The following is a 27,962-nucleotide window of genomic DNA, read 5'->3' as shown; positions in this document are numbered from 1 at the left end:
GAGATGGAGTCTCACTTTGTTGCCCAGGCTGGTCTCAAACTCCAGGGCTCAAGGAATCCTGCTGCCTTGGCCTCCCAAGGTGCTGGGATTCCAGGCATGAGCCACCACGCCCAGCCTCCTGCTTGTTCTTTATTAAAGCTGGAGTCATCTGTCCTGCCTTTCCCTGCCTCTCGACCTGCTTTGTTTCCAGTCTGCTAAGAACAGGGTTTTTTGTGTGTTTGTTTTGTTTTGTTTTGTTTTTGAGACAGAGTCTTGGTATATCACCCAGGCTGGAGAGCAGTGGTGTGATCTCGGCTCACTACAACCTCCACCTCCTGGGTTCAGGCGATTCTCCGGTCTCAGCCTCCCGAGTAACTGGGACTACAGGTGTGAGCCACCATACACCCAGCTAATTTTTGTATTTTCAGTAGAGACGGGGTTTCATCATGTTGGCCAGGTTGGTCTCGATTCCTGACCTCGTGATCTGCCTGCTTCGGCCTCCTGAAGTGCTGGGATTACAGGCGTGAGTCACTGCGCCCAGCCCAGAACAGGTATTTTTCTAACTGCAAACTGTTTTGCTCATGCCCCTATCCCCAAGTCCAGGCTGCACAGGTATTCATTTGCCTTGACATACGTCCTCCACATACCCCCTGATTACCTCCAAACTCCAACACACTCACTCTCCTTAACCAGAGGCTTTCAGAATGCTCACTAGGACAACCTTCCTCCCCCGCCCTCACATGACGGTGAAGAAGAAGATGCCAGGCCCATAACAGGTGACAGCACGGGCTCATCCGTGCAAATGCAGGTAGTAAAACATGCCTGACGGCAACGCTGGGCCCTGGCAGGCCGGTGCTCACAACACACCAAGCCCCGTGGGGAGCCCCTGCACTCATTCTCTCTCTCATACAACACATTGTGGAGGGAGGCACCTTTTTCTTTCCCCTTTTACAAACAAGGATGCTGCGGCTCAGAGAGGTTCAGTGAGGAGCTCAAGGTCACACAGCTGGCAAGTGGCGGGCCTGGGCATCCAAACCCAAGGCCAACTGCAGAGCCTGTTCCCACCACCAGCAGTCAGCCAACCCCCTTTTGAGGAGCAGGGCAGGCCTGTCTCTGGCCCATCAGGGAGGTGGGAGATCTCCCTGCACCCTCGGCCCCCTCTTTTGGGCTGTGCACCTGCCTGGGGCAGTCCCTCTGTGCCTGGCAGCAGTGGAGGCATCCAGCTACCAGCTGTCTCCCCATGACCAGTACAAAGGGCTGTGTCCCATCCCCCTGTGGTGGGGAGAAGTGGGTCAGGGCTGGGCCCTGGTCCTGCCAAGGAATAGAAGGGCACCTCCACTGAACGGGAGGCTTGGGAGGTCCTGGTGCCATCTGTCACGCTGACTACACTCCCCAGGGCCTGGAACGGTGTCCGGCACATGTGGGGGTGTCATGAGGATGTCTGTGGCCTGAGAGACAAAGGCCACCGCTGCCTGCTGCCACACTCCAGCCAGACCTTCTGACCCATGGAGTGACAACTAGACCAGGTGCCCCTCCCTCGGGGCCCTGGACGTCCACCTGCCAACAGCTGTATGATCCGTTCCCAAATCCACAGAGCCCAGGGTGACGTGGCCTTTGGGGTTGCACAGTCCCTTCCGAGACCCCTGTGATCACCGTGATTGGAAATGACTTTGGGTCCCACGGAGGCCGATGGGTGGGACGGGGGTTGGGGCGGGGAGGGAGGCAGGATGCAGTCCGCACAATCTGGGAGAGAGGCGGAGTTTCATGTCCCTTTCTGCTGCACATCCTGGCCCTGGGAAAGGGAGCAGAAATCCTGCAGCCTCGGTTTTTCCATCTGTAAAGTGGGGCCATCATGCCCCGTCCCAGGGAGTTACACACTCACAGCTAATGTCGGCCAAAATGCCTTCTGTCAGAGTGGGTTCTCAACCTCTTCAGTGTACGCACTCAACGTTCACAAGCACTCTATGAGTGTCCTGTGATGGCTATAACAACATAACATAAACTTGGCAGCTAGACACATTTAGCCTCTTACAGTTCTGGGGGCCAGAGGTCTCACTGGGCTAAGACTGAGGTGTTGCAGGATGGGCTCCTCCCCGAGGCTCCAGAGGACGGGCTGCTTCTTGTGTTTTCTGGTTTCTAGCAGCCACTACGTTCCCCGACCCATGACCATTCCTCAGATCACTCCAGCCTCCGCTCCCATCGTCCCAGCTCCCCACGCTCTGCCTCTGACCCCCTGCCCTCTGATGAGGACCCCTGTGATGGCACAGGGCCCACCTGCATTCCCAGGACCATCTCCTAATCCACCGCCAGCTGATTAGCTGACAAGTGCCCCTCTGAAGCTTCATTCCCCTTGGCCGGGTGGAGTCCCACACTCACAGGCGCCAGGGGTCAGGACATGGACATCTCTGGGCTCCACAGTTCAGCTGGCCACGCCACCCCAGTCTCTCTCTTCCCCTGGTGAGGCTCGAGGTGGATGAGGCTTTAATATGGAGTGGGGGTGTTTTCAACCATCTTTCTCAGATTGCAGGGTGACTCATCCAACCCCAGGCACCGTCCTCCTTGTGGGGACTCTCAACAGGATGCAGGCACACCTTGGATTAGGTATCAACAAGCAAACAGGCAGGTCCTGCGGCCGAGATACTCCCACACTCTTCCTAGTAAATCACATTTTCCCTGGGCGTGGACCATCCCCATCAACGCTCAGACCACAGGCCAGTACCCACTTAAAAGGCAACTGCCTCTGGGGTGCTGGTGGCCCAGCTGACAGGTACCCTGACTTGCAGGAGGACTCAGAGGACACTGACTGCTCAGGGACACCTCGGCATCGGTGCCTGGGGCCACCGGCGCCTGCTGGGAGGGTCCTGCCTCTTGAAGCGCGCAGTGGCACCGGCTCTGCCAAGTCCCCCATTCTCTCTGCTGCTGCTCAGCGTGGGGTCCCTTTTCTCTTGGCAAAGTCTGACGGCGGAACCCCCCGCCCCCCGAATAAACAGCTGCTGCACAGAGATGTTTCTCTGCAGTTCAGGATTCGCGTCGGAGGAGAATTCAGAAGTCCAAGCCCATCATCCGATGCTGCCAAATTTCCGCCAGCCTCAGCAGTAACCTTCTCTGGCAAGGTTAAAGAGCCTATCAGATTCCCAGCCCAGAAACTAATTAGATAAAGAGGAAACCTGGGCCCCCTGGGGTATCTCCTCAAAGGCCAAGAGGTGCACATCCACCACGTCCACCCCACCACGCCTGGAAATGGAACCCACCGGCGGTGCTGCCTCGGCCACCCTGGACTGTAACCATCCAGCTCCCAGCCGGATCCCTGCTGTACCTCCGCGGGGGAAAGGCCAGCTCGTTCACATGAAGGGAGACTGAACGGATGCTGGGGCACACGGAGCTCCCCAGATCACTCACAGCAACCCTCCTGTCCATGCCTTTTGGTTTGGGAGGTGACCCAAGCTCCGTACCTAATGGAGTGACTTGGGTGGGAACAGGAGGCAGGGGTATCCAGGCTCCACAGAGAAAACCCTTTCTGGATCAACCAGAGCTCTTGGTTTTAGCAACAGAAACCACCTCCAGAAATCTTCTTGAACACAGTGGGGTTCTGCACGGGCTTCAGGTCAAAGATGGCGGAGGGGCGGACATCACCGGACTTTATAACAGCAAGGTCCGGGCATGCTCGGGGTGAAATCTAAGGGAAATACATCTGGGGTGTGGCCTTCACCCAGGCGAGGGGCTGCAGCTTTTCCCTTTCAGAGAAACAGGAGTCCGACAACCTGGGAAAGACTGTAAGGCAGCTCAAACGTGCTGGAGGGTGCGTGGCGGGAGGGCCTTTGATCCACAGGCCAGGTTCCAGGACTGATCCCACAGAAACGCACCCTCAAGGGCACCACAAGGCAGGACCAGGGCTGCTGCTGCTACTGCCATTGTCTGAACTGGAAACATTTGAGCCATCTCCAGGGGACACGCTGGGTCCACCCCATCCCCGGACGGTTACTAGGAAGGACACCGTCTACACAAATCCAGGGGCGTGGAAGTCCGACACCAAGAGAGTGCAGAAACAAACGGCAGGATGGCGTGGGGCGGAGCCCACGGTGCCCCACAGACACACGAGAGGAGGATGTGGTGACACTGCAAAAGGCCGGCGGGCGGATCGCCGAAGGTCAGGAGTTTGAGACCTGCCTGGCTAACATGGTGAAACGCCGTCTCAAACTAACAAAAACAAACAAATAAATAAGGCTGGCGGGCACAGCCAGCCATGCAGAGTGGCCCCTTCTGGGAAGTGGGACCAGGAGGATGACATTTACTTTCTATATATTTCTGCATTCCTTGAATATCTTGAGATGGAAGAGTGGGCATTGTTGTTTTGTAAAACAGACAACGAAGATGGGAGAGAGAGAGGGAGGAAACGGGGGAGGCAGGTAGGGAGAAGTTTCCAGTTTGCTCAAGGCCACACAGAAGGAGGCCTGGAGCCCCTGTCCTCGTGGGTTGGGGAGCATCCTGGTTCCTTTGTTGAACTCACTCTCTCAGGACCCGAGAGCAGCCGCGGATGGAAGAAAATGAAAAGACAAAACGCAAGTCCTAAGCACAGGAGGATGACGGGAGGATGGGGAATGATGCTGCTCTTCACAGCGCCACCGAGGCATGGGTCAGGTCCGAGGCATGGGTGAGGAAACCGAGGCCAGGGGTTAGGTGACAAGTCTCAGGCAGACCGGCTGGAGTCGGCAAAGCTGGGAAGCAGCTGAGAGGGTGTGACCGCTGAGCTGCATCCCCTGGAAGGCGCCGTCTCCCTGATGGCCTCAGTTTCCCTGCTGGTCTCCCTACCAGGCTCACTGCTGGCTCAGGATTTGACAATTACTGCTCCCTCCTTTTTTATTGAAATTTTTTAATTTTATTTTTAGAGATGGGATCTTGCTTTGTTGTCCTGGCTGGTCTCAAACTCCTGTGCTCAAGCAATCCTCCCACCTTGGCCTCCTGAAGTGCTGGGATTCCACCGTGCCTGGCCACCTCCTCCTTTCTTTTCCTTAGTCCTAACCTTCTTCCTGTCTCCGGCCACCTCTCACCTCAGCGAGCTCCACTCTGGCGTTTCTGTGTAACTCAGCAACCTGCCCTCTTCCCCACCCAATCCGTGCTGCCTTTAACACTTTCCTTCCACCCCTGGAACTTGCCGCCTTCTACTCATGGTGCATCTCTGTGTGTTAGCTCACCGATATGCTGATACATGCTCTCGGGAGTTTCCTGTGGACACTGCAACAAATTGCCACAAACCAGGTGGTTTAAACAGTGGAAACGGGTTCTCTCACAGTGCTGAAGGCCAGAAATACAGTTATCAGCATGACCCACTGTGGTGAAATCAGGGCATCGGCAGGGCCATGCTCCCTCAGGAGGCCCCAGGGGAGGACCCCTCCTTGCTTCTCGCAGCTTCTGGTGGCTGTGGGCATTCCTTGCCTTGGGGTCCATCTCTCTAATCGCTGCCTCTGTGGTCATGTGGCTTTCTCCTCTTCTATCTTCATGATCTCCTTTTTTTTTTCCTTTCCAGACAGAGTCTTGCTCTGTTGCCCAGGCTGGAGTGCAGTGGTGTGATCTCGGCTCACTGCAACCTCCGCCTCTCAGGTTCAAGTGATTCTCGTGCCTCCACCTCCCCAATAGCTGGGATTACAAGTGTGCACCACCACGCCTGGCTAATGTTTGTATTTTTAGTAGAGACAGGGTTTCACCATGTTGGCCAGGCTGGTCTCGAACTTCTGGCCTCAAGTGATCCACCTGCCTCCACCTTCCAAAGTGCTAGGATGACAGGCATGAGCCACTGTGCCTGGCCCTGGATGCATACTTTTGAATAAATGAATGAAAAGAGAGAGAGAGACCTGGGTCCCTGTCCCTGCTACTCACTCTTCATATCCATGGTCCCTCTCCCAGGGTCTTCACTGTCCCCGTCCTCCTACTCAATCATCACCCTTGAAACGTGAAAAGTGGCTCCCAGAGCCTGAAACCATGAACGTCTAAAGGCACACTCGTGGCTGGGCACGGCTCATGCATCCCAGCAGTATGGGAGGCAGAGGTGGGAGTATTGCTTGAGGCCAGGAGTTCAAGACCAGCTTAGGCAACATAGAGAGACCCCATCTCTACACACATACAAAATTAGCCAGGCATGGTGGTGCACGCCTGTACTGTGGCCCCAGCTACTTGGTAGGCTGAGGTGGGAGGACCACTTGAGCCCAGGAATTCAAGGCTGCAATGACCTGTGATTGCACCACTGCACTCCAGCCTGGGCAACAAAGTGAAACCCTGTCTCTTAACCCCTATCCCCACCACAAAGGCATACTCTCCGGTTTCCTAGGAGAATCCAGTTTGGTATCTCACGCTCCCCTCACCCAGGAAGCACAGGCTGTGGAAAGAGTATCTCAGCCCCTGCCCGTCACTCAGCAGGACTCAGTGAGTGCCTGAGTCACACCCAACAAGAGGGACAGTGCCCCTGGCCCTGCCCATCCAGTGAGTGTTGTTGGTCCCAGCCCTGCCCTGTCTGCAGCCCTTCTGATAGGTCACATGCCTCTCTCTGCCTCAGTGTACCCCTCAGGAAGAAGGGACTCCAGAGATCCCTCTTGGCTCAAATACAAAGGTGAGGATAATTTGGGGAAAGAGGCAGGGTAATTACTTTGTGCACTTTGGCAGTGGGAACACTATACCACAGAAGGGTGAGGCAAAGGACCCTGGTCAATGCCTGACTCCGACACCACCTTAGTCCCTGCCTCGGGTCCCCGAACTCAGTCCAAGTCATTCCCCCAGGTGGTGTGGCCAGAGGACTCCAGTTCCTTAATCTCTGCCCTCCCATCTGACAGTCTCGGAGGCTTGGCGAAGAAACCCCCAAAAACAAAAAACTGGCAAATGAAACCCAGGAAAGAAAAAAGCTCCCAACCTCCAGTCTGGGCCCCTCTCTTCCAGTCTGCTTTTGAACTCACTTTTTCCACCCTCCTATCCTCCTGCCGCCCAGAAAAGAGCTGCCCTCTTCCTGGTTCCTCCCCTTCGCTCCTCTTAGAGGCCTCAGAGCTCCACGAGGCCAACTCCAGGCCAGGACACCCGAGACACATGGTACCAGCTGCTATACCAGGCATTGGGGCACTGAGCCAGCCTCCACCTTGGCCTTTGGGTCAGTGGAGTCAGGTTTTAATCAGCACATGCCCCTTAATCAGAGCTAAGCCCTGCTTGTTGGTTGGCAGGACCTGGGAGTGCAGCCTCTAGACCTGATCCATCTGACCAAGCTCCCTGACAGAGAAAGAGAGGGAAGCAGGTTCTAAGCTGGACCCTCCCGAAGACTTGGATGGGCTGCATCTCTTCGTAATCCTAAGCATGGGGACAGGTGACTGGTGCTTCATTCTGTCCTGGAGGGAACGGGGCAGCAGAGCCCTAGGGAGGACAGAGAGCAGTCTCAGATCCTTAGACTGCCCTGAGCACTTTTCATGGCACACTCCTTGGCACTGGGGACACAAGTCTCCTTCTCACTGGGGCCATGCTGTCCCTTCCTTTCCGTGAAGTGAATATTTATTGAGTGCTGACAATGTGCCAAGTACTGCCTATAGAGAGGTGTGAGCACAATGCCCAACCTTGGTCCCTTCCCTTACCCCAAGTCACAGATTCAGCCACCCACCCATCCATCCACGCATCCATGTGTCCACCCATGCACTCATCCATCCATCCATCCATCCACCTATCCATCCATCCCCCATCCACCCATCCAGCTCCCCTTCCTTCCTCCCTCCCTTCCTTCCTTCCTCCATCCTTCCCTCCTTCCCTTCTATCCATCACCCATCTACCCATCCATCTATCCACCCATCCACACACCCATCCAGCTCCCCTTCTTTTCCTTTTCCTTCCTTCCTTTCCTTCCTTCCTTTCCTTCCTTCCATCCATCCATCTACCCATCCATCCATCCATCCACACACCCATCCAGCTCCCCATATATCCATCCATCCATCCACCCTTCCTTCCATCTATCCATCATCCAACTACCCATCCATCAACTCATCCACCCATTCACACAACCATCCATCCATCCATCCATCCATCCATCCATCCATCCATCCATCCCCACACTCATCCAGCTCCCCATCTATCCATCCATCCATCCATCCTTCTATCTATCCATCATCCATCCTTCTATCTATCCATCATCCATCTACCCATCCATCCACTCATCCACCCATTCACACATCCATCCAGCCACCCATCTATTCATCAATCCATCTATCCATCATCCATCTATTCATCTATCTATCCACCCATCCATCCATCCATCCACCCATCCACACACCCATCCAGCTCCCCATCTATGCTTCCTTCCTTCCATCCATCCATTATCTTTCTATCCATCCATCTTCTCACCTCTCCCTCCACTCATCTCCCCATTCTCTGAGAGCTGGACATTTGCCAGACCCTGTCCCAGATGCCAGAAAGAAGGAGACAAGTCAGTCAGTCCTGGTCCTATCCTGGAGGAGACACAGGCATAGAAGGCACAGGGGTGGGCAGAGAAAAGGCAGATCAAACTCTTGGCTGCCCTGCGTGGCCCAGGTAATGTTGAATCAGGGAGGTCTGATTGCTTCTCACTCTAGCTCTCCAAGTCAGGCACCAAAGACTCCTCCTGCTTCCTGGAGGAAGGCCCAGAACACCAGGCTTTTGGCCAGAGGCGGGGATCAGTGTGAGCACTTCCCAAGAGCCTGCTGCTTCCCAGACACAGCCTTGGGTACCCCTCCAGATCCAGTCTCCTCATCTGCTCCCTGGAGAGGCACCCCTTGGCCTTGTATGCCACTGGTGGCCCGTGCCTGGACCCCAACTAAGAGTGCTCCTGCCCATCTTGGGCTGCCCTCTGGCCACCCCTGCCCACTCTGGGTCAGGCCCTGGAATCCCAACCCTGCCCAGCCTGTCTCAGGGTTTGCAGTTTTGTCTAAAGTGCATTCATTCATGCTGACCACTGACCAGTGGCTATGGCAGTTTCAGGCCCAATGTGTAGACTTTTATATTCAGAAGAGATCTCAGCCATGATGTAGGCATTTTACAATGTAGCCATCTTACAAATGGGGAAACTAAGGCCTGTGCAGGAAGGTGATGTCAGAACTGGGACCAGGACCCCTGGCACCTGAACTCCCAGGCCTAGGCCCATCAGGCTTGAAACCCGCCTGCTGGAGCTTCAGATCAGCAAGCTTCATTACCCTGTGTAAGACCCCAACTTAGAGCACGAGGTTGGAGCAGGGGTACAGAGGCATAGATATTGCCCAGGGATGAGCCAGAGCTGGCTCTTAGGAGCTGCCAGGGCTGACTGTGGGCACCTCTTTCCAGCTTGCTCAGTGACCTCACATTGGCAGCTCAGAATGGGCCATTGTGGGGTGGTTTGCACCACTGAAATCAGCAAATGCTACCAATCAAGGTGGATATAAGACAGGGGCACGAGAGGGGCCAGGTACAGTGCGGGGGTTGGGGGGTGGGGGGAGCGGTGTGGAGGCAGAGGTCAGCTTTGGCAGCTGTTGTCAGGAACAGCTCCAGAGAGAACATGAGTAAGACCTCTCCTTTGCCTGCCAGAGGGGCTCAGGGATTTTAGGAGACAGGAGATTCCTCTGCAGCTATCGAGCCGAGCTCCTGAGCTCTGGGGGCCCCTGCGCCATCCAGGTGGGGAGCAAGGCAGGCCTCTGGGAGTACCCTCAGTGGAACCCCGCCTGAAGGTACTGAATCCCAGCCCCCTAAGCCCCCCTCTGCTGCTGCTCCAATGGCCCCACCCACCACGGGTGCCCTCCCCACCATCCACCCACTCGCCACCTGGGAAATGTACTAAACATGGTCTGAGGCTGCTCTGAGCCAGGAGCCTTCCTGTGGTGAGGAACTCAGCTCCCAGCCCTAAAGTAGGGGCCTTGGGTCCAGAACAAAGCAGCCAGACCTTCCTGCCTGGCCCCACAGAAAAGGCTTTCACGAGGGTGTCCAGGCTGCTGAGAGCTTGGCTTCCCTACCCTCCAGCCGGAGTGGTCCTGGGGCCACTTACTCCAACCCGAAGACCAAGTGTGCCCATCCCCAGTGCAGAACAGTTGCTGAGCTGGGTCCCCCCTTCAGGGCGTGAGGAGGCCCCTCCCCTTCTCCACCCTCAGAGTCCATCCAGCTGTTTTCAGAGGGTCTGAGCATACCTCCAGCCAGAAAAACCTACCCTCACCTTGGTCTGGAGCCAAGGTCCAAAGTCCCCAAGTCAGGCACTTGACGTCATAAAACTGCAAGGGGAAGGTGGCCAGGTCGGAGCACACCTAATTTCGCATCACCAAGTACTGGAGAAGGAGGAGTCCAAGCCTGGCCCAGCCAAGCCAGCAGCCCCAGCCATCCCAAGAGACTCATGACCCACTGTGTACCCAGGACACAGCAAGTGTCAGCCTTGTGTTCGGCTCTTTGAAATTATGTATTTCACAGATGATATCTATGAAATCTGAATCTCAAAGCTCCGTGACAGAGGCAGAATCACAAATGCTCATTTGTAAATGGCACAGGCAGAGCTGAGAGTGGACGATCTTGTTACAGGGCTGGCAGGTGGAGAGGCTGGGAGGGAATAGGGGCTTGTAACTCACGAGCCTAGGCCCTTTGTGCCTCACTGCCCCCTTTCCAGAGAGGCCCCTCCCCTTTCACGACTCAGCAGGGACACTGTGCTCCTGAGACCACTTCCCCCGACCACAGTTCCATCACCTGGTTATCTGTGAGCCTCACTTCAGGATAAACTCACCAGCACTTCAATTTTCAATTTGGATCCTACTACTTGTCCCATAGGTATGCACGAGAACCTAGGTCTGTCTTTGCTTATGAACTTATGGTGGGAGTGGGGCCAGGAGCATGTCTTTAAGCCTTTCTTTTTGGTGTTTGACCTGGAGGAACGTGCAGTTCACCTGAGCTCTGCCATGACAGCAGCTACGTGCAGAGATCTGCCCATACCTGGCTGGCTGGTTTGTTCCCAAAGAGATCCAGAAACCACTTCTCTCAAGCTTTAGAAGCTTATCCCATTGTTGAAAGGAAAAGCTCTTGGACAGTAACAGTGTGATTGACAAAATAATAACTTAGATAGACAGGTTGGAAGTTAAGGATATTTCCCAGAATACAGAACAAGAAGGCAGAGAAAAAAATCTTGAGAAAGAATAAGTGACAAATGGGGAGAATGTAAATGGTCTACTAGAGGAAATTCAGAAAGGCTGAACTGAAAGAGGAAGCGATGGAATTGTCAATGAGGTAATAAAATACCTTCCTGAAGTGGAAGCTGCTTCAGTCTGGAGGGGCCTCCAGAGCAGTGAGCTCAATGTGTAAAGGAAGCCCACACTCAGATCCGCCATCAGATTTCAGAACATTAACAAAAAGTAGAAAATATGACATTCCTACGAACTTCTAGAGAGGAAAATAAAAGGTCCCTACCTCCAGTGGAATGAGAATCAGACAGTGCTATAACTTCTTACTGGCAATTCTTACCTGCCAGGGATAAACAGGAACATTGAATAATGAGAAAAAGATCAATTCAGAACTGGGAACAGAACCCCCGGGCATCTGAACTCTCAGGCCTAGGCCTATCACCAAGAAGACATAACAGTCCTGAATGAGTACAAACCTAACATCGGAACTTCAAAATACATGCAGCAAAATCCGAGAGAACTGAAAAGAGAAAACAGACAAACACACAATAATATTGGAGAATTTCAGCATTCCTCTCTCAGCAATTGACAACAGAGGACAAGTCAGCAAGGCTCTAAGCCATGAGTAGAGGTGGGATGGCGATGAAGAAATGCCTGGAGAGTTCACAGGGAAAATGGTTTTGAAGCTAGACTTCTACAACCCAGAGAACATTTGATAACTAGGGAATTTTCAGACATGGAGGTTACATTCCAGTTACCTTTTGTTGAAGCTGAGGAGGTATCCTGACGGAACAAGGGCAAAGACAAGAAGCAACTCACGTATCCACTAGCTCAGTGAAGTGGAACTGCAGGATGACCGTTGTGTACTGAGAACGGGAGTTCAAATTGGAGCAGAATGTCAGAGGACTCCAACAAGAAGAGGACAGATTCCAGTGATATGTCAGAAAAAGAATGATTTTAGTGGTATGCTCAAGAAGCCATAATTTTAGGCCAGGTGTGGTGGCTCAAGCCTGTAATCCCAGCACTTTGGGAGGCCGAGACGGGCGGATCACGAGGTCAGGAGATCGAGACCATCCTGGCTAACACGGTGAAACCCCATCTCTACTAAAAATACAAAAAAACTAGCTGGGCGAGGTGGCGGGCACCTGTAGTCCCAGCTACTCGGGAGGCTGAGGCAGGAGAATGGCATAAACCCGGGAGGCGGAGCTTGCAGTGAGCTGAGATCCGGCCACTGCACTCCAGTCCAGGCGACAGAGCGAGACTCCATCTCAAAAAAAAAAAAAAAAAAAAAAAAAAAAAAAAAGAAGCCATAATTTTTCTCCCACGAGAAAAAAAAAAGGCAATCGGAAATTCCAGGAAAAATAAAATCTTCATGTTGAAAATCATGATCCTAATATTCAGCTGAAATGTGGAATTAACTCTGAACCACTAATAGAGCAGAAAACAAAAACAAAACTCATTGGATTGTGATACTATTAATACTCTTCTTCTCACAGGTCTGTAAAGAGGAATTGGAATCCTAACCCCGTTTGTATTATCATCAAAATGTAATACTTTCCATGTGTGTGGGTGTATGTGTGTGTGTTTTGTTTTTGTTTTTTTTTTTTTTGGTTTCACTTTGTTGTCTATGTTGGTCTCGAATGCCTGGGTTAAAGCAATCCTCCTGCCTTGGCCTCCCAAAGTGCTGAGGTAAGTTACAGGTGTGAGCCACTGTGTTCACCCTCCACCGTTTTTTAACTTCTGAGTCCAATTTGGAGAGAGAACTTAGAACCTATAAATATAAATATACCAAAAGGTCAAGTGATATTGTCTAAAATGCATTAAACAAGAGAGAGAAGTTTGAGAATGTTATTTAAAGGTAATCCATTAGCATACTGGCAATAACTATTCAAATTTGGAGGTGAGGGTCAAACTATGAAAGCCTCACATCTTTTCCAGCAATGTGTCAAGGATGTTTCACATTTTAAAATTAAGAAATATGGGAGTAATCATCACGTTGGGAAGGTACTGACCAGAAGAATGAAGCAGACCTAATTTAAAAACTGTTTTTTGTCTGCCAAGTGGGGCTGTGTGGATGAAGCTGGGTCAGAGTGGGCAGACAATAATTTATTTCTACTCTTAGCCCTATCTCTGTAGTTTAATTAGTTACTTTCATTACATGCATGCAGTACTTGGGTGAAAATTTATGGAGGAAGGAAAAATGTGAAACTGAGAGTTCACTGAGAATGGATGAGGGGAGGAGTCCCTGGGGCAGCCAGACTGTGGGGTGCTATAGGGAACAGAGAACACGGACAAGAGCCAAGGAGCCGGCCCAGTGAAACAGCAGGAGGACAAGGAGAAGGCAGGACTCCTTGACCCTTGTGATGGACTAAAGGAGGGGGTAAGGGAGGAAAGCAAGGGAGAATGAGGAGGGGGACACTCAGGTCCCCCGTTTAGGCACTGGGAGGGCTGTCCATCACAATAGAGACCACAGAGAAGAGCAGCACTCCCTGGAGAAATGACTCACCCAAATGGAGACCTGGCCCTGGCCACCATCTTTACCATGCTGGGAGAGCATGAAGGAAGAGATGGGTCATCTGTGGTTGTGATGCCTTCCTTTGCCCATACCCAGAGAAATACCTCTCTGTTTCAAAAAACTACAAAAGCACTATATACTTGCAAAAATAAAAATAAGGTGCATTGGCTCACGACTGTAATCCCAGCACTTTGGGAGGCTGAGGCTGGTGGATCACCTGAGGTCAGGAGTTTGAGACCAGCCAGGCCAGCATAGTGAAACCTCATCTCTACTAAAAATATAAAATAATTAGCCAGGCGTGGTGGCACATGCCTATAATTCCAGTTACTTAGGAGGTTGAGGCAGGAGAATCAATTGAACCTGGGAGGCAGAGGTTGCAGTAAGCTGAAATCATGCCATTGCACTCCAGCCTGGGCAACAGAGCGAGACTCTGTCTCAAAAAAAAATAAATAAATAGTAAAAAAATAAAATAAAAATACATAAAATGCATGAAATGAACAGTGAAATAATCTCTTGCCCTGCCCCAAACTATGCCTCAAAAAAGCCGCTATGAGGGCTTCCATATTAACTGCGAGGCCCAGCCTTCAGTTGAGAGTAAGGAACAAATGGGATGTGCTTCCTTCTGTGTCCAGACAGTAGACATACTCAGGAATAAAGCCTTCTTTTCAAGTCTAAGAAATAATAACAAACATATAAAAACACAAAATAATGGCGGAGGAAGAATGGGGGAAATCAATGTTTCTTGCCATTCAGTTCTTACAACCTACACACTGAGGCAGTCTTCTAGAGCACAGAGTTAGGGTTTCAAAGGAAAGCCAGCTACCCACACACGCTGCTCACAACTCAGCACCCCTCTGGATTTATATAGCACATGCCTCTTAGGAGCTGCAAGTACTAAACATATTTTCTCATTCATCCTTAACACGAACACAACTGGAGATATAGAATGAGTTGGAAGCAGCTCTACTTTGCAAACAACAGGAACTGAAGACTCAGGGAGGGGAGGTGAGCTACCCAAGGTTGCATAGTTACTTAGCTGGAAAGCCAGAGAGAAAACTTAGGACCAGTGATTTCTCAGGGTCTTTAGAACGCTTCAGATAATATGCATATATGCTTCTAGCTGCAGGGTCCTTCTCTAGAAAGATCCTCAGGAACCCAGCAACAGAGATTCTCTGTAAGGAGAAGAACTTGGGGACTAGAAGGCAAAGATGGGAGACCTACCCTTCACACGCTATCAATTTCCTGCATATCTTAAATTTTTAAACCAGGTATGTGTATTTCTTATTACTGACTTAGAAAAAATAAACATTGGGCTGTGAGGCTCAAAAGCCATGAAAATGGGGAGCTGTGGACAGTGGATATTCAATGGTGAACAGGCATACTTTGCCATCCTTCTAATTCACTCTCTAAGATAAAACTGGTTTTCTCTAAGGGAGAACAAAAAACAGATGCTCAGCACCTTCTTAAACCCTTTCCTTGAGTGGCATTAATGGACATATTCCTTCCTTGCTGTCAATAAGGATGTGCCTCCGGGAGCTCCTCCCTGCGAAAACCAAGAGAAGGTGAGAGCTAAGTCCTCCGTGCTCTTCCTCACCCCCATGTCCATGCCCCTTTCCAATCTAACTTCATCCTACACCTCAGTTCCATCCACCTCTCTACCCCACCTCCTCCACCAGCCCCAACTACCGTTGCTGCTTGGCCTGGATAATTGCAATTGGGCTCCTCACTGGACTCCATCCATCCTGCCATCTGCTTTCCTCCAGAAAAGTGATTCAGATGATGTCACTTCTGCCTAACGCCCTCCAATGCCTCCACTGCAAGTGCGAGAAGACCCAACTCCTTTCATGAAGCACGAGGTCTTTCTCTGACATTACTGCTTCTACTTTTTCCTAGGCTGTGGCTATTCCTGCAGCGTCGAATCCTCTCATCACCCCAGTGCTTCTGTGCTTGCTGAACCTTCTCTTGAGGGCTGATTCCTCCTCAATCTTTGGGTTTCAACTCAAAAGTCACTTCTTCAGGGAGACGCCCGCTCCCTGGCATCCCTACATAAAGCTGGCATGACCCAACCTCCCAGGACCCTATGAACACACTCGTCTGCTTCATAGCATCAACTACAAAGGGAGATCCTCTGCTTCATTTGTTAACTTTATTGTGTACTTTTACTAATTAGACTGTAACCTACTTGAAGTCAAAGAATGTGCTTGCCTTGTTTACCTCTACATCCTCAGCTCCCAGAATAGTCAGGTCTTGATAAATACTGGTTAAACAGATGGATAGATGAATGCAGTGGTTGGGTGGATGGATGGATTGATGTATGAGTAGATGGGTGGATGGATGGGTGGGTAAGTAGATGGGTGGATGGGGGAGGGAACAGATGAATGTGTGGATGGATAAAGACATACATATGGATGGATGGATTCATAGATGGATGGATGGATAGATGGATGTGTGGACAGATGGACAGGTGGACAGGTGACTGGGTGGATAGGTGAATAGGTGGATGGATGAGTGATAGAAAGATAAATGGCTGAGTGAGTGGACGGTTGGAAGGATGGATGTATAAATGAATAAATGGAGTCTGTTCAGCCTAAAGCGAGATCCTGAGTTCTCCCCCATCCCACCAGGTAGACTTCTCCTGGGTATCCCATGATGAGGCTGCGTATTCAGTTAAAGAGGAGTGGGAACTTAAGATTCCCATTCCCTGAGTGGAGACATGATTTTTAAAAATGACATTGAAATATCTGTAAAGTCCTGAGTAGAAATGACCCTTAGAGACTCTGTTGTTTGACTTTAATTAATGTGGCCATTTCTAGATCCTTCTCTCACTGTTTTCCGGGTGAGTGGAGGGGAATCCCAGGGAGGGAACTGGCTGGAACAGCTGAGTATGTTCCCTAATGAACTGGTGTGTTTTAACATTTGGCTCTCCAGCTCTGAGACTCTGAGCAGTTTTTGACATAAGAGGAGGTGGGAAGGGAAGAAACCTCCTGACTGATTCAGAAAATGTCTCCATTGAGTCTCACTTCCCATGGCATTTTCTCTCATTACACTTGCATCGGCAGTGGGGTGGCCTTAGCCCCGTGCTGTCTGCCCAGATTGCAACCCCACAGCCGACTCTGGATAATTGGCCCACGGGGCTGGCACCGCACCCAGGTTTCTACTGCTCATTAGTCTAGTTGCAACATGAATGCTGACAAGCGTTTGGGAGCTACAGGCTGTTCTACACCCATGCCCTGGTGACCATGACCTCCAGATGCTCCTCCTGCTCCACTGGAGAAGCTGGCAGTCAGCCTCTCACTCCACACCCACTCCAGAGCTACGCCATTCCAGGGTCACAGGGGTGTACAAGACCTACTCATCTCTGTCCACAAGCTTCCAGGCTGCTGGCCCTCCTTCCATGCCACCCGCTCTCCTTCCACACTGCCCGCTCTCTGCCTACACTGCCCACCCTCCATCTGTACTACCCACCCTCTGTCAGCACTGCCTGTCCCCCATCTACCCTGCCATGCTCACAGGTTCACAGTCTGGTCAAGGCCAGTTCTGCTGGTCCTGAGCAGGTTGGGCTCCCTCAGGCTAACCCTGCACCTGTTATGAACCAGCTCAGACAGTCAGGGATTAACAAAGGTAATACCATCATCCTAAATACATCAGGATTCCACTCATCTGAAGTTCCTAGAGTCATCAAATTCATAGAGACAGAAAGTAGACAGGTGGGGGCCAGAGTCTGAGGGAGGCGGGGCGGGGAGTTTGCGTTAATGCAGATAGAGTTCCAACTTTGCAAGATGAAGAGCCCTGGAGCTGGATGGTGGTATTGCTTGCACAACACAGTGAATGTCTTAATTCCACTAAACTAGTGATTCACTGTAAAAATGGTCAGAATAGGAAAGTTTATATTATGTGTATTTTACCACAATAAGAAAAAATTGGGGGGTGGGGAAGGAATGAAGTACTGGTGTGTGTCACTGTGCGGATGCACTTTGAAAACATGATGCAGAGTGGAAGAAGCCAGATACAAAAGCCCACATAGTGGCTGATTCCATCTATGCGCATCTCTCCCAATAATGCCTTAGGAGGTGCTGACTCTGTCACCACAAAAAACACTGGCCCTCCTCCTCGTCAGTTTCCCTCAACCCAGGATGGCTTTGGGCAGTACCATCCTCACCACAGGAAGGCAGGACCCAAGTGCCAGGGCTCTACTGCCCACAGATCAGGCCTCATATTCAGGCTCAGATGCTCATTGACTTGGCCTTCCTTTCCCTCCATCAGTGTCCCTCTAGCAGGTGGAATGTAACACTTGCGTCACCAGCTCACTGGGAGGCTCAGCTATGAACAGGGCTATGCTCCATGCAGGGTGGGTGGCGCATGGGAGGGGTGGATAAGCAGTGCTATTATGACTCTTGTTTCTTCCAATGAAACACAGGGTCACATGAGACCCACAGCTTGTCTGATCCCTCACCATGGGAGTGCTGGAGCTGACTCCTAACTCTGGTCAAGGCTGAAGCTTTTCACCATTTGCTTAAGCTACTAGTTGACCCCAGTGTGGTCTGCATGTTCCTCCTCTGAGGTGAGGTCTCAGGACCTGGCAGAGCAGGTGTTTGGTACACATGTAAAACAAAAGTCCTTGTCTGGACACCAAAACAGGGATGCGAGTTGGTGGGATCTTGGAGGTCATCCAGTCCAATCTTCTGTGACATTCTGGCAAGAGAATCCCCAGTCCTGCTTGGCTCCTTCCAGTATGGGGAGCTCACTATCTCCTGAGGCAGGCTGAACAGCCACAATAGTTCTGCAAGTCTTCTCTTGGCTGAACTCCAGCCCATGTCCCTGGTGCTTTCTGGCCCTGCTGTTAGCCATGTGTCACACTTTTGCTACGTGACCCCAGGCAGCTTGGCCCACAGATGTTTCTCTTCCCAGGCAGGTCCTTCCTCTGCTCCTCTGTGGGGAGCCTCAGGTACTAGGGACCATTGTGCAGACTCTGCTTGCTATCACAGATCCTATCATAGTGTGATAGGCCCACTGACTATGACCACCTGCCCAGGGTCCACTTCCACAGGCAGCCCTCTGCTACTGCTGCAGAAACAATTCATCTGTCCTAAATAAAGGCTCATCAGGAGAAACTGGGGTCAGCCCCTGAGCTGCCTTTTAGGGCTGTGTTTGTGACCAGGCCATGGATCACACCTGGGCTTCAACGTAAAAAAGTGGGCAAGTGTAGCAAGACCTGGAAAGTCTGTGACATTCCCTGGAGGGGTACCAGTTCCTCTCCTGGCTGTAGCATTCCTTTTATAGCACACCTCATTTACGAGAGAAGCAGCTGGTACAGGTCAGCACTATAACTGAGTCCAATGAGCAATTCCGCTCCTAAGTACATGCACATACTTGCATGCAAATATCAATGGCAATCAATACCATTCACAACAGCCAAAAGGTGGAAACAACCTGTGCTCACTGACAGATGAAGGGATGAGCAAAATGTGGTCCGTCCATACAATGAAACATTATTCAACCCTAAAAAAAGGAAGAAAATCCAGACATGCTACAACAAGAATGAACCTTGAAGATATTATGCTCAGTGAAAGAAGCCAGTCACAGAAAGATGAATACGTCAGGATTCCACTCATCTGAGGTTCCTAGAGTCATCAAATTCATAGAGACAGAAAGTAGACAGGTGGGGGGCTGGAGTTTGAGGGAGGTGGAGTCGGGAGTTTCCATTAATGCAGACAGAGTTTCAACTTTGCAAGACAAAAGAGCTCTGGAGCTGGATGGTGGTGTTGGCTACACAAAGCTGTGAATGTTCTTAATAGCACTAAACTAGTGATTCCCTAACAAATGGTTGAAATAGAAAACTTTATATTACATGTATTTTACCACAATAAGAAAAAATTAGGGACAGGGAAGGAATGAAGTACTGATGCATGCCACCATGTGGATGGACTTTGAAAACATGATGCAGCATGGAAGAGGCCAGACATGAAAGATCATGTAGCAGCTGATTCCATCTACGCACAGCACCGAGGCAGGCAGAGCCCGGAGACAGAAGCAGGTGGGTGGGTGCCAGGGGCTGGGGAGGGGCAATGGGAGTGGGAGTGACTGCTAATGGGTGACAAAATGTTTTGGAAGCAGAGAGTGGTGATGGTTGCATAATACTGTAAACATACTAACTGCTACCTTATTGTACACTTTAAATTGTAACTTTTAGGTTACGTACATTTTACCTCAATCAAAACAGACAGACAAAAACAAACCAATCAGCCAACCCAGTTGGATCCCTCCACAGGCAGGTAAGAGTCGAGGGCAGGGGTCTGGGCTGCTCATCACAGATGTCCTTGAGGTTGGGGAAGAACTCAGGGTAGGACCCTCCCACCTCCGGAGGAGACAGGTGTGGTCAGCTTCTGAGAAGAGGCTCCTCAGCCAGGAGGGTTGGGCGCAGGACCCTCATGTCCCCGGGGCCTGTGTCTGCACCTCCTTCTCTTTTCTACCTCACACACTGGCACCTGTTGAGCTTCAACATCCAGTAAGAATGCTCTATCTGGGGCTCCCCACATGGAGGGGTCTGTTCCCACACTCGGGGCCAGCAGGACACCCCCCAGCCTCAACCTCCCCTGCAGGCAGAGGGGCACAGAGACCCAAGGATGTCCCCACAGCTGGTGCCACACAGGTGTGGTTTCTGCAGAAAAATCCAACCATGTGCCTGTGCCAGTCACAGTGTCAATGAGGCAGGGCTCTTTCCACACATCAGACGGACCCAAACCTGCTGTGCTGAGAAGATCTGGCTGACTGGCAGGCTGACTGGCGGCCTGCCTGCCTCCTTCCCTCACAGCCATTCCACCTAAGCAGAAGTGGCAGGAATGGATGAGAACCTGAGGACCGCAGAGGAGGCAGGAACCCAGGCCTGAGGCATCCGAAATACTCCCCTGGGGGATGCTGCTACCCCGGTACTGCCTCGAGGCTCCTGTGGCCCACTGCCTTCATCCTTGACATTTGCGTGCTTTCGCGAAAACAATGCCAGCCAGCCCTCTCTCTGGGGCCACCACACAGGTGTGCTCTGGCTGGACACAAACCGAAGGTGGCACCAAGTACACCTCTCAGGCAGGGGCTCCAGGAGACGGTGACTTCCACAGTCCTAGCCTGGTAACACACAGCAGGAGGCAGACACGAGGGGCCTGAAAGCTGCATGTAAGGTGGTCCAGCATGTTTGCAGCACAGACGAACAGCTTTGACCAGAGGGTCCTGGAAGGGAAAGCAGCGCGTCTTACCTGGAAGTGTCGAAGCTGTCATAGGAGCCCACGGTGTAGTGCCTGAAAAGCTTCTTGCTGCGGTCAGCACGGGTTTCTGTACAGAGAGGGAAGAGAAACACCATTCAGAAAAGTCATGGTCCCCGAACTCTGAAGCCACAGCACACAAGGCTGGTGGGCCCTCTCACCGACTCCCCAAAATGTGAGATGCCCTGTCCTGGGGAAGAGTCTGGAGGAAAATGAGGCCTGGTTCTGGGGCCTGACTTTGAGAAACTTGGAGAATGCATGTGCACCCCAATGCTGACCACTGAAGAGTCAGGAGCACCACTCCCTAAGGGAGGCAGAGTCCCACAGGCCTCATCTCACAGAAGAGGCAGGAGGAAGCAGACTGTGAAGACGAGAGGGCCAGGCCAGCTCAGGCCACGACAGGGCAGCCCACTCAGCGCATGGAATCCACTAGAACAGCATTCTGCTGTGGTGAGGCTTCCAGCAAAACAGAAAACCTGCAGACAACTGCCTTTCAGGAAAGAAAGAACATTTATTGTCATTTTCCTGATTATAGTTCCTCTCTCCTAAAAAAAAAAAAAGCACCAAACCCACATGATTAACGTTTCTAATTAAGTCCTCTGCTTGTTCCCCTTACTCAGCAGATTGAGACATAAATTTCATGGGAAATGATATGAGCGGTATAATTAGATTTAATGGATAGTTCAGCGTCAGAGGGAGATAAAAAAACAAAACAAAACCCACAACAGAAAGACATAAAACATAGCAGCTCACGAGTTCCTGTTTACTTTCCTCCCAAACAGGATTTCCTGCACGATCTCCTACCTAAACCCTGCAAAACATCCAAAGAAATTGTGCAACTGACTTCAGGAAAATGGCCCAAAGTTTAATTTAAACTCTGTAAACAACCTTCTCTGTTGTTAGCCTCCTCCATCCCAAATTCTGAGGCAAAAGCATGTTTTTTTTCTGCTCAAACCCCAAAATGCATATTTGCAGTTCAAAAGTAAAGTGAGGGAACTGAGAAAGGTCTCCACACCTTTCATGTGCCCAGAGGCAGCCAGCTGTTCACCAAAGGCACACGTTCCAAGAACCCTTTCCCTTTTCCAGCAGTGTGGTGTTGCCCTTGGGGGCAGGAAAGGAGGCAGGTGTTGAGCCCAGGACTCCACTTCCCAGCCTCCCTTGCACCCAGATGTGGCCACGTGACTAGTTCTCACCACTGACATGTGAGCACAAGCAGGGTGGGAAGGGTCCCTTCCAAGCTTAGGCTTTTGAGAAGCCAGTGTTCTCTCCCGACTCTCTCTTCCAGCTTCTGCCGGCTCAACGCTCAGGCCTCTGAGACCCTGGGGTCAACAGCTGGGTCTCTGTGCCCTGGACTCTTACGTAAGCAAGTGTTGCATTTCTACCACATTAGGCTGCAACCTTGGATTAATGTGATGCAGCGGCTAACGCTGCCTTAGCAGCGCCCTGCCTGTGCAGGACAGACGGGTCCTCCACATGGAAGCTCCCAGCTGTCCCCACCCCTTCCACACTACTCCCCACAAACACCTGAGCCTCCTCCAAAACACAACAGGATTCCCCAAACAGCCACATCATCACCATCTCCACCATCATCACTGACATTTATTGAGCACTTACTGTGTACCAGGCCCTGCTATAAAGTGTCGCTTAAGTATTCAACAGTTTAACTACCATGACCACCCAGGGAGTGGGGCACACTCCGCTCTGCAGCACCTCCAGTGCAGCCAGGGACACCCTCTGCCCTCACTCCGTTGAATGCCACTCCTCAAAGCCTTGCTGAGGGCCGTGGGAGCCCTGCTAGTACTACCAAAAAGACGCATTGCACAATTACCAGATAAAAACACAGTATACACCATCAGATTGGTCAGAGTGCACAGGGCCCTCACCAAGCGTGCACCAGTCCAGCCAAGCTGCACACACCTCCCCTGTGCTTGGCATCTGCAACAAATATGCCCAGGTGCAGGAGGACACCTGTGTCCTCCTCTTCCCTGGCATCCAGCATCTTGCACAGGTCCAATTCCAATCATCGTTTATGAAGTCTGCCTGGCAGCCAGGCCCGTGCCCTGTGTGCAGGGATTGGAAGAATTCAGCAGGGCAAAGCCTCAGGCTCTGCTTTTTGTGCTCAGGATCCCGGGGATGGGGTGAAAGAGGAGTCCCAGGGTGCTGAGTCTCCACAGGCTGGATGAGGGGCCCAGCATGTGGGTAACTGTGAGGTAGGAGCACACGGACAGGCAATCCCTGTGACATTTATGTTGGGCCATGCATGTGCAGGGACAAGTGAGACTTGAACCTTTCCAGGGGTTTAAGCAGAGTAGCTCACAATGCCAATGAACGGCCACAGGGACTGGCTGCTGATTGTTATTATTACTGTTAATTGCCTCTGCTCCTTACACCCCCACATGGCAGCTCTGCGCCGGTTGTCTAGGGAACTGCTGGGCACTACCAGCTGATTGGTGCAGGATCCTGGCTGAGATCAGAGGCCAGGGGCCAGAAGCAGAGAGGAGAGTGTATAGTGGAATGTGTGCGTGTGTGTGTACACACCTGTGTGCATGCATGCGTGTGTATGCCTGTGTGTGTACTGTACACGTGTGTGTGTACGCGCGTGTGTGTGTTTACCAGAAGAAAAGACTATTTCAGTAAAGGAACCATTTCTAAGCTAGGTAAGGTAGCCAGGGTGTCCCAGACTGGAGTTTCACGGACCAACAAAACTTGAAACAAAGAGAAGAAGGGTGTAGACTGACAAAACATTCACCAAGTTTTACATTTGCCTCAGTAAGGATATTAAGAACAGTAAATTCCCCTCTGGTATCAAAATTGTAAGAAAAGGGAACTTTTTTTTTTTTTTTTTGAGATGGAGTCTCACTCTGTCACCCGGGCTGGAGTGCAGTGGCACGATCTCGGCTCACTGCAAGCTCCGCCTCCCGGGTTCACGCCATTCTCCTGCCTCAGCCTCCCGAGTAGCTGGGACTACAGGCGCCCGCCACCACGCCCGGCTAATTTTTTTGTATTTTTAGTAGAGACGGGGTTTCACCGTGTTAGCCAGGATGATCTTGATCTCCTGACCTCGTGATCCGCCCGTCTCGGCCTCCCAAAATGTTAGGATTACAGGCGTGAGCCCCCGCACCCAGCCAGAAAAAGGAGCCCTTAAAAGGACACTACCTCTGACTGCTTCATACAAGAATCCCACCACACAGGCCTTCCCTGTCTCCTGGTTCCCAGAGACAGTTATACCTGGGCTCTGGGATATGGCCCTAAGGGACAGGAAAGGTATCCTAAGGGACAAGATTATTATCACTGTCACCACTATCACCACCATCACTACTACCATCATTATCATCACCCCCATCCATCATCACCACCATTATCACCAGCATCACCACCATCACCACCATAACCCCCACCCATCATCACCACCACCATCACCACCACCACCATTACCACCATCATATCATCTCCACCACCATCACCACCATCATCACCACCATTACCACCATCATCTCCACCATCATCACCAACATCATCACCATCATAATTACTGCCATCATCACCACCATCATCATCACCCCTATCATCATCATCACCATTACCACCACCACCATCTTCTTCACCATCATCAACATTACCACCACCATCTTCTTCACCATCATCGCCAACACCATCACCAACAACATATCATCATCACCACTAATCATCATCACGACCCCCATCACCATCATCAGCACCATCATCTTCTTCACCACCATCATCACTACTGTCATCACCACCATCATGAACCACAATGACCACCACAATCATCCTTTTCACCATCATCATCATCGTCATTATCACTGTAGTCATTATCATCATCACTGCAGCAGAAGACATATTTATGTACTGTCAAGTGTGGAATGCTCTGCTAAATTATCTCATTTCATTAAAAGTAAGTCTTTACCCTTACTTGGTCCTCACACAATATCCCAAAGTAAGCAGATTTCCTGTCCCTGGTTTACAGAAGTAGCAGAGTGCAATGATGAGGGATGTGGGCTCCGAGGCCAGGCTGGCTCGATTCAGAGCCCAGCTCTACCACTTACTGGCTGCAAGTCCTCATCATGTCATCTTTAAAAGGATGATGCTAGTAACAGCCCCTCCTCAAAGGGGAAGGATTGAGGAGTTAATACGTGTAAGGCACTAGAACGGCATGTGGCATGTTGAAAGTGCTATGTTATGTTAACTAATGCTGTCAAGGTCATACATTAGTTTAGAAACCTCTGCCTCCCAAGGTGGCCTCTCAAGGTCACGGAGTCCATGAGCAGCAGTGTGGGTCTCTGACCCCAGATGTGTGCCTCCACAACCAGTGCTGACAGCAACCAATGGCCATAGCTGGTGATCCACTCACCAGGGCCCACACGTATTCTAGGTGTGTGTGCTACACCTGTCTGATGTTGCTGTGTCTGGTTTACGGGTGAGGAGGGGGAGGCTCAGAGTTTGAGTGAGTTGCCTCAGGTCCCCCAGCCAGGAGGTAGCAGAGCCCACTGTAGTGCAGCCTCCAGGGGTAGCGCCCATATGGGGTTCCTGGGAGGCAGCATCTAATGAGTGACCCGCGTAAATCCAGGTGGCCTTCTTGACTCTGCCACGTCCTGTGGACATGCTCTCATCAGCCTCGGTTTCTGAACTGGAAAGAGCGGGGTGGGCTAGACGGCCCTTGGGACTCTGTCCCCAGTGTTACAGTTGCACACAACATGGCTTGTCCAGGTTTGGCCCCCTGGGACTTGCTGTGCACTGCGCTGAGAGGCAGGGGCTGCTGGGCTGCCCCTTCCCAAGGCTCCCTGGATCTCCCGGTGAAAACGTGGTCACAAATAAAACACCCTGAGACAGACGAGGGGAGGAGCAGGAGGTCAGGGGCCACACTAGCCTCCCTGTGCGCCAATGACAACAAAGGATGCTGGCTGTTCCCCGCTGCTGAGAGGCCAGCTTCCCAGGTGCCGGGGCCTGAGGTCAAGGCTGCCTCAGAGCTGACCGCACCTTCGGCTTCGTGTGCACCTGCTCACCCTGCTGGCCACATCCTCCCTATCTTCTGTGGGACCAGTCCTTTCTCAGTTCCAGCCATGTGGTCAGGTGAGGGCACCCTGCCCCTCACCACCCAATTGCCCAGCCCTGGGCTCCTGCAGTTGCCATAGGAGCCCGGCTGGAATGTCCCTTTGATCCCAGTGAGTGACGGGATCAGGGTAGGGGCCTGGGACCCCCGCGGGGACAATGCCATCCTACTCCTGCTGCTGGGGTTCCTATGCCTCAGGACACAGAGGGAGGCCAGCCGCCTGAGGGGGATGCCCACATGCAGGATGACACAGGGCTGGGGGAGGAGGGAGGGCAGGAACAGAGACAGAGAGACCCAGAGAGATGGGCGACTGCCCTAGAGACACAGCTGGAAACCCTGGACACAGCCATGCCCGGCTTTTCACTTGTACAAACCAAATGCATCCTTGGTGGTATTAAAAAACTTGGCTTGGCCGGGCGCGGTGGCTCAAGCCTGTAATCCCAGCACTTTGGGAGGCCAAGACAGGCGGATCACGAGGTCAGGAGATTGAGACCATCCTGGCGAACACGGTGAAACCCCAGTCTCTACTAAAAAATAAAAAAAAAAATTAGCTGGGCGAGGTGGTGGGCGCCTGTAGTCCCAGCTACTCGGGAGGCTGAGGCAGGAGAATGGCATAAACCCGGAAGGCGGAGCTTGCAGTGAGCCGAGATCTGGCCATTGCACTCCAGCCTGGGCGACAGAGCGAGACTCCGTCTCAAAAAAAAAAAAAAAAAAAACAAAACTCGGCTTTCTGTTTTTTAATGATGCAGTAATGCATTTAATAGTTGCGTTGCTGTACCATGTGGCTAAGAAACTGCCATGGCCGCATAGCTTTCCTGGGGACACAGCCGCTTCCCTTCACCATGGGAAGGTCCTGGTGAGGCTGTCCCTCAGGAGGCCAACAAGTCCACCCAGTACACAGGGGTGTACACGTGGGTGTGGTCTAGGGATCCTGCTGGACTCTCCTAGGCCCTGTCATTAGCAGTAAGTGACCCATGGCCCATGCAAGGCCAGGTGGCCTTTTTCTGAGATGTTCTGTAGTCTGACTGCTGAGGAAGGTGATCTTGGCTTCCTTTTAGAGATGCGACAGAAGGACACGGGCTATGGCCACCATTCAAAGCACAGGGAGGGAGGGAGTCCAGCGATGAAGCCAGCTCACAGCGGAAGGCAGAACCAAGTTCAAGGTCTGGGGCAGGGAGAGATGGGCCTAAAAGACCTTGATGCCAGGAGTCCCCAGATTGTGGCTTGTGGTGGTCACTGAGGCTACTAATCAAATACTTCTGGCTTTCCACCAGGGGGCATGTGGTCAGACACTACCTTCTTGGCTCTCCTGTGGTTGAGTAAGCCCTTGAAATTAATTTCGGCCAGTGAATTTTAAGAGGAAGTGACTTTTGTTATTTCCTGGCTGGAGACTTTAATTCCAAATGCAAGACCCCCACCCACCAGCATTGTCTTTTTGCCCTCGGGCATGGCAACCAAAACATTTGAGAAGCTGGTGGTTCTATTGGTCTGGGTCCCCAAGTCACCACCTGTTGATGTATGATGGGCATAAGGCATGAATGAGAAAGAAACCTTTGCTGTTCCAAGCCACAGAGATTGGGGGATTTTTTACTTTGTATTTTTGAAGGCTAGTCAGGTGAAGCACTGAGAATGGAGAAGGAACAAACAAAATCTGTAACTGGTTGAGATCAATGAGCTGTCAACACTGCTGCACTCAGACCAGCCAAGGGGAATGCTTGTTACTGCAGCTTCATGTAGGGCAAGCTGACTGAAACACACCTCCATGGCCCTCTCAGTCCTGTGGGCCAGTACATCCTAGGCAGAGATGGGTTTCTGTCACCAGCAACCAAAATCATCCTAGCAAGTATAGGAGGGAAGATCAGACAAAATCAAGGCAAAGGCTGAGTTTAGCCTCCTCTGAGAGAATGGCTGTACTTTCTAGGAAAAAAGGAGAAAACAACCTACTAGACAACAGAAATGGATCCCATTAAGCATGGCCAGAATATGGCATAGCAGCATGCACTTTATGTGTCTCAGAGGAGATCCCT

At 51.6% G+C, this 27,962-nt stretch overlaps 1 protein-coding gene across 2 annotated transcripts in view; it reads right to left on the bottom strand.

The window, feature by feature from the left end:
* Nucleotides 1-27,962, bottom strand: part of SHANK2 (SH3 and multiple ankyrin repeat domains 2) — a 679,458-nt gene that overhangs the window by 214,131 nt on the left and 437,365 nt on the right. For both annotated transcript variants that reach the window (XM_030918720.1, XM_030918719.1), the window contains one exon: nucleotides 20,859-20,934. In XM_030918720.1, the coding sequence (XP_030774580.1) occupies nucleotides 20,859-20,934 (76 nt within the window). The remainder of the gene's footprint in view (nucleotides 1-20,858; nucleotides 20,935-27,962) is intronic.

The sequence above is a fragment of the Rhinopithecus roxellana genome, chromosome 15 (genome assembly GCF_007565055.1).
Source record: "Rhinopithecus roxellana isolate Shanxi Qingling chromosome 15, ASM756505v1, whole genome shotgun sequence".
Taxonomy (NCBI): domain Eukaryota; kingdom Metazoa; phylum Chordata; class Mammalia; order Primates; family Cercopithecidae; genus Rhinopithecus; species Rhinopithecus roxellana.
This window is presented reverse-complemented; position numbering and strand designations above follow the sequence as displayed.